The 11,552-nt window shown below is 37.7% G+C and overlaps 1 protein-coding gene across 1 annotated transcript in view; it reads right to left on the bottom strand.

Moving 5' to 3' along the window:
- The window catches only part of LOC103460423 (acyl-coenzyme A thioesterase 4-like), a 57,162-nt gene that overhangs the window by 37,076 nt on the left and 8,534 nt on the right, over positions 1-11,552 (bottom strand). The window contains exon 5 of the mRNA XM_008402575.2: positions 6,470-6,639. Coding sequence (XP_008400797.1) covers positions 6,470-6,639 — 170 coding nt within the window. The remainder of the gene's footprint in view (positions 1-6,469; positions 6,640-11,552) is intronic.

Below are 11,552 nucleotides of genomic sequence, written 5' to 3' on the forward strand. Positions count from 1 at the left end.
AGTCTGTCGCAGGGCAACACAGAGACACACAACCATGCACACACACACTCACACCTAGGGGCAATTTGGAGAGGCCAATTAGCCTAACAGTCATGTTTTTGGACTGTGGGAGGAAACCGGAGTACCCGGAGAAAACCCACCATGCACAGGGAGAACATGCAAACTCCATGCAGAAAAACCCCAGGCTGGGAATCGAACCCAGAACCTTCTTGCTGCAAGGCATCAGCTCTACCAACTGCGCCACTGTGCAGCCCCAATTACGATAAATCAACATCTTATTGTGATAAAAAAATGTATCATGATAAATGATGTAATAAATGCCCATCTCTTTGTTAGTGACCCAATTGGTGAGCTTAAGCGCACTAAGTTACTGGTGAGAATGGTGTAAGTGAATTTATATACTTTACAATACTCTCAAAACTTTGTTTAGCAATCAACAGTCACAAAATGATCACAATCCTACGATTCCATCAACATCACGTTCTTTAAACCCTATCATGTCATCAGGACCATCAGAATAACGTTAGCTAGGGGTAATCCCAATCTGTATACCTTGCTCCATCAAATGAGAACGCTTTTTGCTTTCTCACATGATATTGATGGGGTATTGAGAGTGTTTGGGTGGTATTTCTAATTTTTCTGCTAAGCTCTCTCTTTTGAGATTTATGTTTCTTGTAATGGCAGTGAAAACTGCATTGATGGTTATGTAGCCCCCTCTGGCTCCATGTAGCCGCCACTTTCATTTGACGGTTGTAACCCACAGTTAGTCAGGTACTTTGATTTTTGCGGGCCCAGTTCCTGTGTTGCCCCAAACTCTGCTAACTTATTTAAAGTCCCGCCTCCAGCGTGCAATTTTAACTTCCTCACCTGTCTCCACTGTGGCTGTGACTTGCTGTTGGCATCTTCCACACAAATAGATCCAAATCAGTGAATCTACGGACTTGATTGCCTGGCGAGTCTGTCATCTGATAGCAGTATTGCTTTTACATATGAAACTTCTGCTCGATGCTCATTGGAGCATTGTTTTGCCAGAATTGCTGGTGCTGTTTACCTGGAATGTCACGGGGATGGGATTCCGTCACGGCACATTGAGGCTACGTATGCCGCACACCCATTGAAAAGGTAAATTGTTTAGTGCATCAATGATTTTGGAACTTTTGTATTGATGCTGAGGCAGTGAAGATTAAAATGAGAGTCAAATTGATCAGAACAGAATATAGCTACACTTTTAAGTTTGATATTCCGCAGTATTATTTATTTTTCTCTCTCACTCTGCTTGAGTATTTGACAATTAATTTTATTTTTATTGATTGATATTTTGAAAGTGCATTGTAACTCTAAATAACTTTAAATTGATCAACTTGAAATATGATTGATACTTTTTAAAACTTTATTTAAATTGTGCTTAATTTAACCTGATTATTGAAACATTGAATCTTGTCAAAATTATTAGAAATCGAATGATTGCTTTTGCATTTACTATGTATAAACCAAATGCCTAAATTTGATATTGATTTCCTTGTACATTATGAGAATTGTTTTGGATAAAATACTTAATGTTTTTTTCTGACCTTTTAGGTCAGTTTTTTTTCTGTTGGACCATATTCTCATCTGGATATGAAGATGGCGAGCTAGGAAAAGGACAATGGACTTTATGATATTGGAATAAATTTATTCTGAGTAAACTGTCTTGTGTCTCTAATTGTGCTGCTGTAGTTTTATGTTTTTATGCCAATCACTTAATATATATACACACCAAAACTAAAAGCACTGCCTCCTGTTTTTTCATTCAAACCTCACTCTTTCAAAGGACAGTCTTCTGATGCTGCAGTTAACTATCTAGCCTTAAGTGTTGCACAGTGTTCTGACAAAATATGACCTAAAGCCTTCAGAACTTTATTGCAGCTTTGTAATGTTTATCTGTAGAGATGGTCCTAGGATGTTTGGCGCCCTGGGCGAACCACCCTACCAGTGCCCCCCCCACCCCCTACTATGAAATTGTTGATTGCTCATGCCACCCTCCCCACCCCACAAGATTGCCCCCTGGGCAGTTGTCCATGTCGCACATATCAGAAACCGCAACAGTTTATCTAATTCCACACATGCAGCTACATTCTCCAAGAAACGTGTGTTTTATTGCTGCTGACAATGCTTTTATATGTTGCTGATACCAAAGTTGATAACACTAACTTGTTTGCTGTGTTTTCTGAAGTGACTTTTTGTTAACTTGACTCGCCACATATTTAGGTCCATGTCCATCTAATTAAACCTTACAGGAAATATTCTCGTCCTCCAAAAATTTAGAGGTTTCTTTGCAATATTGCAAAATCCCAGGTGTGAAATTCATTCATGACTCTAGACTCAACTTTCTGACATCAAAAAAGACATGGAACTCAACTTGGACTTGAGCTTTTTGACTTTGACCTAAAGAAAATGTACAGTATAAAAGCATGTGTTCCCTATACATGTATTTAATGAACTAAGTATAACTTCTGATAAATGATGCAATGTAACCATTCTAGCCATTTAACACAAACTACCCAAATCTGCCAAATAAAGTAACTGGTGCACAAAAGTAAAAGGGTAAAAAAAGAAAAGAAGCTAAAAATAGTGAATGTCATCCCAAATAATTAGTGTAAAATGAGACATCCTTCCATTTTCTTAACACCCTTGTCCCTTGTGAGGTCTGGAGGGTTGCTGGTGCCYATCTCCAGTGAGAGATTTCGGGCGAGAGGCCGGGTCACTCTGGACAGGTCACCAGTCTGTCGCAGGGCAACACAGAGACAGGCAGGACACACAACTGAGGAGAATTTAGAGAGGAAAATTAACCTGACAGTCATGTTTTTGGACTGTGGGAGGAAACCGGAGTACCCGGAGAAAACCCACCATGCACAGGGAGAACATGGAGACTCCATGCAGAARGACCGGGGCCGGGAATTGAACCCAGAACCTTCTTGCTGCAAGGCAACAGCTCTACCAACTGCACCATTGTTTAACACATAAAATGAGACATTTGTTTTTTAAACTGTTCAAACCCGTTTATTATTGTTTCTAAATGATAAAAGTTGTGAAAATGTTAAGAACCACAAAGTAGCTAATATTAAATGTAAATAACCCCAAGTTGCACTCCTAATTTGTTGTCACCTTCTAGCCTGTTATATCGCTTATCATGTTTACTTTGTTTTATTTGTGTAATATATGGTTGACTTCCGGTTTTTCATTTGATGCTTTTATTTTGATAAGACAACTTCCACGGTAAATATTATAACGACAAAAAAGGAATGAAGGAAGTTGCAACAATGTTGTTAAAATGTATCTTATTAGCGGCTCCCTTGATAGAGGCACAAGGTATGTTCATTTGTAAATAAGGATGTCTCTAATGGGGCTGCACAGTGGTACAGTTGGTAGAGCTGTTGCCTTGCAGCAAGAAGGTTTTGGTTCAATTCCCAGCCTGGGGTCTTTCTGCATGGAGTTTGCATGATCCCCCTGTGCATTGTGGGTTCTCTCTGGGTAAGTTAATTTTATTTATATAGCACATTTTCAGCAACAAGGCAATTCAAAGTGCTTTACATGAATTAAAAGGAAATACAAACAAAATAAACGAAAGGAAAGAAAGAAGAAAAGAATCTAAAGTATGTAATCTAGGAGCTCCTGTTCAGGGTTGCTAAGTATCCTCTGGTCTAATTCCTTTTCTGGGTTAAAAGTAATATAAACTAAGCTGATTCTGATTCCATTTCTGGGTTGTATAATATTGATCTAAACAGTACGTACTCCACAATTTCTAATATTACTAATAAACTAAAATAATCCTTTTCTGGGCTAAATAGGAAGTACTCCACCGTTTCTAACAAACAAACAAAAAAGAGGAAAGGACACATTCAGACAAAACAAAGACATGAGTGAAGGCGGTGACGTCACAGGGCCATGAAACTACGTTGCTGAGGCTCCTGGAAAGTCCGATAAGATGTCATCAAGGAATGTCCTTGGGAGCGCTCAGCTCCATGGATACAGGAGGGGGTGAGGTGGGAAGGAGCGTTGTGTTTACATATCTTCAAGGAGATTGAATATGCAGCCCTTCCACGGCCACATGGGGAAAGCCAATCCATAAACAGAACGTCTTAGGTCGGGAAGATTATAAATTTCAATCTTCCCTAAAGTTTCTCCGATACATCTCAGTTCCCAATCATCCAAATTAGTTTGGTTGTTCCACTGAACTGAAACTAGCAACTTCTCCAAGATCGATTCCAACTCGTTAGTGAGTTTTAGAGTCCTCGTCTCTGTCCACACCAACTGTCTGAGTGTTTGCTAGTTCGGCCAAGTCCATCACAAATTTTTCGATACTCCAGGAATCCACAAGCTCCAAACAGCAGAAATCCTGTTACCATGAATAAATCCAGGGTGAATCCCGCCGGGTGTGTGCCCGCAGGACAAGAGGCTCTCTGTGCCCAGACTTCTCGTTGAGAGAATTTGATCAATTTTATTGAGAGATCGGTGGACCAGATCCATAATTTGTACTCCAGTTTCCTCCCACAGCCCAAAGACATGACTGTCAGTTTAATTGGTTTCTCTAAATTCTCCCTAAGTGTTAGTGTGTGTACATGGTTGTGTGTCTCTGTGTTGCCCTGCGACAGACTGGCGACCTGTCCAGGGTGACCCCGCCTCTCACCTGTAACATTAGCTGGAGAGGCAGCAGCAACCCTCCTGACCCACTGAGGGACAAGGGTGTAAGAAAATGGATGGATGTCTTTAATATTGATCAGTTAAAACTGTAAATTTGTTTTACTGTATACAAACACTAAGGTATAGTTTTTGAATTATAGCTGATATTTTTTTTGTGATAAACATTATTTTTAGCTGCAAATGTTATGGGTATAAGAGCGTGGTTTTGTACCTTACACTTTTTTGCGGGTGTGTACATGCAGCTCTTAGGGTGAAACTCAGGGTTTGCTTCCAATAAACCTCACTGTTTATCAGTAAAGCCTGAATCCTTCATTCAGGGGGTAATTGTTTTGAAATAAAATTAAAGACATTTAAAACCAGATCATTTAACATGTGCACATGRTATCACGTTAAAGTGACAAACTTCCAGAAAAGAAACGCATCCAAAAGATTTACGCAAGACAGTAAAAAAGGACTTAGATAATTCTGGATGGTTACATACTGGGCTGAACTAAATTTCCCAACTGATGGACAGTAAAGGTTATTTGTATTCTTCTCCTCTGATTTTCTGAAGCTCAATTACACTTGCTGCTTCTACTTGCCACTGACATCTGTGACAGAATTATTTGTATGAACTTCTCAGGGAAGTTGCATGGCTTTGCTTGGCATGTAAAATTTAAGGACCAGAAATGTGTGTGTGATTCAGTGTCCGTCAGACAAATGGGGAGCTGTAACAGTCAACACACTGAATGTCTTTGCTATGAGGAAATAAACTAGGAGCTATCGTCCTGCAACGTTTGGATGCATCCTTACGCCAACAGACCAGGATCAGCTCTGAACAGGCCTTGTAACGAGGCATTCATTTGATTCAGGTATTTTGGAGCAGGGAAGCATCTGAAAGTTGCAGGATGGAGGACTGAACTTAAGGATCCCCGAGTTAGTGGCTCTAAAACATGATGTAATGTTGATCACATTTGCAAAAGGCTCAAGGCATAAATTAACTAAGCACCTGAATGCTAACATTTTAACACAACAGATATAAAAATGTAATGCTGCTTAATTTGATTTAATGGTTTCAGCATAAATAAATGAAAAGGTTTTAAATAGTTTAACATTTAAACTGAATATTTTAAGGAGCTGGCAAGTTTACTTTGCAAAAGTTCAAAGAACAATATTCATGGTTAGATTGTTTTGTTACCATAGCTACAATATGATATAGAAACGCGGTGAGCAGCATGAGATGTAAAAGCACACGCCGCACATAATTCTTTGTTCACATAGATATATCATCCTCATTGCAAGCTCAAACCTCTGAAAGCGTGGCTATAGGCTATAAATGTGCTTCACATTGAGCCAAGCAGAGCAAACGATGTGGCTTTTAAACATGACTCATACCTTGATTAAGAATTCTCCAGAGAAACACGAGTCAAAGGGTGTTGATATAAATGCCGCTACAGGAGAGTCTGTGTCCTGTTTGAGTGRAAGGTGGGGTTGCTCAATCCGTGCAGAAGTAAACTTCACAGATAAAGCTGCAATATCGAGCAACGTGTCCCACACACAAAGGTGTCAGCAGTGTGATTGGTGAGTGCTCCCGGSTCCATGTATTTTAAGGCCCCTCCAGGCTTATAATAATATAATTATACAGGCTTATATTACAGTAGGGGAAACCCTGAAAAACTCATATTTTCTTGTGATGTACTCTACAAAGCACTAGTTTGTAGAGTACATCACAAACTGCTTCGCGGATGAGTATCCATGTGATGCTCATGTTGCCATTGGTTTTATATCCACATATTCCCTTCACATTTACCTCAAAGTAGTCCTGCTCCACAATCTTTCCTGTTTCCATGGTGTATTTACATGTCAGGTAGTCAAGTGCCATTGAGGCAATTCCATGTGAGGCCAGCAAAGCTGCACGATATTCCACCAACTGACCTCCACCGCCCCACAGGTCCAGAAGACCAGGAAAAGGTCCAGGTCCTTTAAGTAAGTCAGATCAACAAAAACAGTTCTTACATTTCTTTCTTTTTTAATCAAAAACATTTGATTGAATTTTCACATATTTTTTGTACATTGAATAAAAAAAGGAAAAAACTTACGGTTTTAGTCCTAGAAACAAAGTGAAGAAATAGAAATATAAAGCAAGAAAATAACCCTCCACCCCACATCACTAAAATGATATCAGTTCTGTCCAACCAGAGACCTTCCTTGTGTATCACTGCAGTTCCATTGTTGCAAGTTTCAACTGTCCAAGAGCTGGAAATGCCCTCAAAAAAGGACTCTGTGATTTTTAAAATGTATCAACAGAAGGTTTAAGTGAAAATCTGAGTTTTTCAAGTTTAAGACAATTCATAATATATTGCAAAAACTATAATTGAGATGTAAGAGAGGAACCCTTCTATTTGAAAGAAACCTTAACTGGCTGAAATAGATCCTTATTCTATAACCCCAAAAAGGGTTGCTAATGGGTTTGGTTCTAATTTGACACTGAATACATAAGATAGCATGCCAAATATTTTCTTCCAGTTGTTACTGAAAAGAGGACATAAAAAAGATCAAGCGAGGCCTGTCATAATGTTGGTTTTTTTGTGATTTTTCTGTGTTCTCCGTTTAGTTTGGGTTTATTTCTAGGTTTCAAGTGTTTTTCATTTGTGTACTGCCGGTTTTCCTTTGTTCCTTGTCCACTAATTAGTAATTTGATCCACCTGTTTGGTGAGCTATTTAGGTTTGGCGCAGCAGTCTCGTCAAGGCTTTGTCTGAGTTCGGGTTAGTTGAGTGTCAGCACTGTGTTTAGCTCGTCTGAGTTTCCTCTCTGTGTTGTATACATCAGTGTCCTTCRGTGAATTTGACCTGTAAATTCCTGACAAAATTAAGATTAAAAACAAAATGACGAAAAAGAGAAAACCGCTTGGTTCCTGTCAACCACAACTAACACATTTCCTGACAGGCCTTGAAGATCTGAATCCAATGAACTATCTTAAACTGGATTAACTGATGCCAAGAACAACATGGCATAAGTTAGTTAAACTAGTTTCAAAACTGTGATCCAGGAGTCATTAAAAATAGCACAGCTGATATTTTTACTGAATGCTTAATGACACTGTGTTTAAATGATCCAGTAAAAAATGCATAGGCAAAGCAAAGGCCTTGAACCTGTTTACCTGAAAAGACTTGATATTTTACCCAAAATCTGGTTGCAGCACAACCAATCAAATTAACAAGATTTGAAATAATAATAAAACGGGTGAAAAAAAATTAGCTGAAAAGAAGTCTCAAAGCAGATGTGCTCCCCCCTAAACATAGCGTTGGGTCATTAGTGCTCCTCCCTTTTCGAAAACCACTTTGATATTTTGACATATATCCTTTACTATTTAAATAATATACTAGTCTATTATTAATAATTTTTCCATTATTTTACATGATTTGATATTAAAGCTATTGGTCTGTAGTTTTCTGGGTTTGAATTATCTTTTCCTGGTTTAGTTATTGCTATTATAATTGATTCCTTCCAATTCAATGGTAATTTTCCCTCCTCCCAAATTTTATTATATAATTGTAATAATATATCTTTAGATTTTTCCCTGAGTTGTCTCATCATTCTATACCAAATATGGTCTTTACCTGGTGCTGTTTTTGTCTTAAGTGCATTATTTAATTCCGTTTTTGTAAAATCAACATTGAACAAATTGTTTTTTCAACGCTCTGTAATAAATCTTTATATATAATTTTTGTATGTTCTCTTCCCTTTTCACTAATATTATTTGAACTATGAATTTTACTAAATGTTCTTGACAATATTTCAGCTTTGTCTTCATCTCTTATTRTATTTGTATMATCTATTTTTAGTATAGGATATTCAAACTCTCTTTTATACCATTCATTCTTTTGATTACTTTCCAAATTTTCTCAATTTTTGTTTCTTTATCKTATTACAAAAATTTCTCCAGTATTCTCTTTTTGCATTCTTTATAGTTCTCCTTACTATTGCTTGTTTTCTTTTGTAATCAATTCAATTCTTATAAATTGGATTATGTTTGAGTACCTTAAATGCTTTATTTCTTAATTTTATTGCTTATTTGCACTCATTTGTCCACCATGGCAAAGTAGGAGGTAGTACCGCTCCAAGATGGCCGCCGTATTTCCTGCGCAGGAGCAGCCAATGTGGGGTCTACACTAATATTATGTCTATGGTTTCAACCGTGGCTGTTTGGTTGGGACAAACCACTAGAGTAAACAGGGGGAGGCGGACCGTTCCACTCCTTGTAGTGACTTGTAGATGTTTTTGTGTCAACACATTATGCACAGTAATAATATTTATGGAGCTTTGGAACGTGACGTCACTGCTGCAGACGGAGGAATATCAGTGCCATCTTTGGGGGCCATAAACATAACCGGCAGAAACGACAGTCTCGCAGGTTTTTCTAATCCAAGTTACTTAAAATAATTTAGCTATGGTACGAACTTGCTGTCTTATTGAATGTAATGTCCGATCACACGACTGAAACGGTAAAAAAAGATGGTGAAACGAAAGTCCGTTTTCTATTTTCCTGCTTGGAAACAACGCGAGGAGGCTAAGCTATCGGAGCTAACGAAAAGAAAACGAATGTCCTGGTATCAGCCGTGAAACGTCCTCATATCAAGTTCTCCAACATACCTAAAAGTTTGCTCCAGACATTTCCATTCTGGTGAGCATTTAAATTTGCTTTGTTGTTGTGTCATAATTTTTTGCTATGATTTTGTCCGGGTGTTCTCATGTTCAGTTTTGTTGAGTTCATTTAAGGTCGGGCTTATATTGTTTATGTACACTCTAAAAAGAAAATAGTTGATTCAACTTAATTGAATTGTTTCAATTGGTAAGTAATTCAATTAAGTTGGATCAATGTAATTTTGTAGTTTAACTTGACAAACTTAGGTCAGTCTAACTCAAKTTATTTACTTTATTTCATATAAAAATGTTTAATCCCCCTTATTTAAATTTATAGAAAGTCAACTCAAAAATTTAAGTTCTAACTTAAAAAACGAAACTACCCCAAAGTCGTTTATACTTATTTTGTACTTACAATACTGCTTAAATACAAATCCTTTTTAAAGTATGTTTTAGTATGTTGTTTTAGCTTTTAAAATAGGAGTAAAATTCCTTTACACTACTCAAAAATTCAACTTGGTTATAATAACAAATCTACATTGCACAAATAGAACATTTTAAATTTTATTGTGAAATCACAAACTTACAGATTTTTCACAACATATGCACTGAACATACTACACAGATCTTTTGAAACTTCATAAGAGATTTTGCATTTCTGCTTAATTGGGTTTGCTTTGGAGTAAACCCAACTTGGGGCACCCAAGTCCAGTTCTGGAGAGCTAGCATCCTGCAACTTTCAAATGAATCCAATCTCCAACACCCCGGATTCAAATGAACTGCTCATTACTACTGTATGTCTCTGCTCAGCTGAGCGTCTGCTGGTGTGTAAATTCAGCAAGGTGGTATTGAAATAGTCCATCTGAAAGTTGCACATTGATGGCAAACCTTATCCCTGTGTGAGCTTGTAGAATCCAGAAGTATTCCTCTGAAAAAAATAAGGTTTTTCAGATTTACCACAAGACCTCCTAAAATAAAGGAAATCAACATTCTCAATCCCTAATCTGTTTTTATATAAAATGTAACATGTGTGACTGTTTTTAACATCTTCAAGAACAAACTGAAACGAGCAATAACATGCACATCCTTTGAAACAAGGATGTGGTGTAATGGCTGCCGCGTTTAAACMATGTCCGATACTTAAGTTAACTGACAGAACAGAATAGTAAACATTAAGCACTGCTCAATTCAAATTGAAAAAATGAAAGAACGCTGTGAAAGTGTCTGTGAACAATACTACAGCAGCCTACTAATGCTGTGGCTTTAATATGCACAATGTCCCAAAAGAMATTCAAAAAGTTCAGTCCCTTGAKGTTAAGCTTCCAATACATGGAGCCCTCATGTTCAAACAAAGACAGAAAATAATCTGTCCTTTTGCACAACATGCAATTGTCTTTACTGTGAGGTCTGAAGTCTTCCAAACAAATTCTGAACTTTGGGAGACATCTTGTGCATGAAGATATTTTGAAACACTTCAAATGTGAAGCACAGAGGTTTTGGATAAGCCAGGTTAAGGGCATATATCAAACCCAGAAGCAGGGCACATGCTGAGGCAACTGAAGTCAGGTCATGCAACACCTCCACTCCCCCAATGACAATGTATTCTGGGGATTCTTTCAATCCCTCTCCCTCCTTCCGAATCACAAACACTGCCAGGGTGAGCTGTTTGAGTTCCATCTGGACATCATCCCCACTGCTGCCCTGTAGTGAGATAAACAATATGTTAAACTTGAAGACTGTAACTAATCTCTCAATACAAAATTTGAAAAATAAAAACCTTATAAATGCAAGCATCAAGTATAAGTGTATAGCTTGTGAATTGAAGAGAATCGTTTATGGCATCTGAAATATCCTTGATAAATTTTCCAAGTTCAAAGTTGCATTACAAATTGAATAACTCAAAGGGTGATTTTTAATGTTTTTGAAAAGATAATGCATGCATGTAACTTTATATGTGTTTTGTCATATTGCAGGCTTTAGCTTAAACAAATTCATAGATTATACGTCAAGGCAGAATAGTAATCCAACCAATGGTCATCTTAGGTTGGAAATCAACACAAAATGCATATTTCTGTTGCTTATCAGATATTTTGGAGCTGATATGAAAATATCATGACTAAAACCTTCGTATTAACTTGTTTATTATGTTGGTGAACAGGAAATGAATGTCCGTCCATCCATCCATTTTCTTCCGCTTATCCGTGGTCGGGTCGCGGGGGCAGCAGCTTCAGAAGGGAGGCCCAGACTT

This window comes from Poecilia reticulata, unplaced genomic scaffold, assembly GCF_000633615.1.
Source record: "Poecilia reticulata strain Guanapo unplaced genomic scaffold, Guppy_female_1.0+MT scaffold_240, whole genome shotgun sequence".
Taxonomy (NCBI): domain Eukaryota; kingdom Metazoa; phylum Chordata; class Actinopteri; order Cyprinodontiformes; family Poeciliidae; genus Poecilia; species Poecilia reticulata.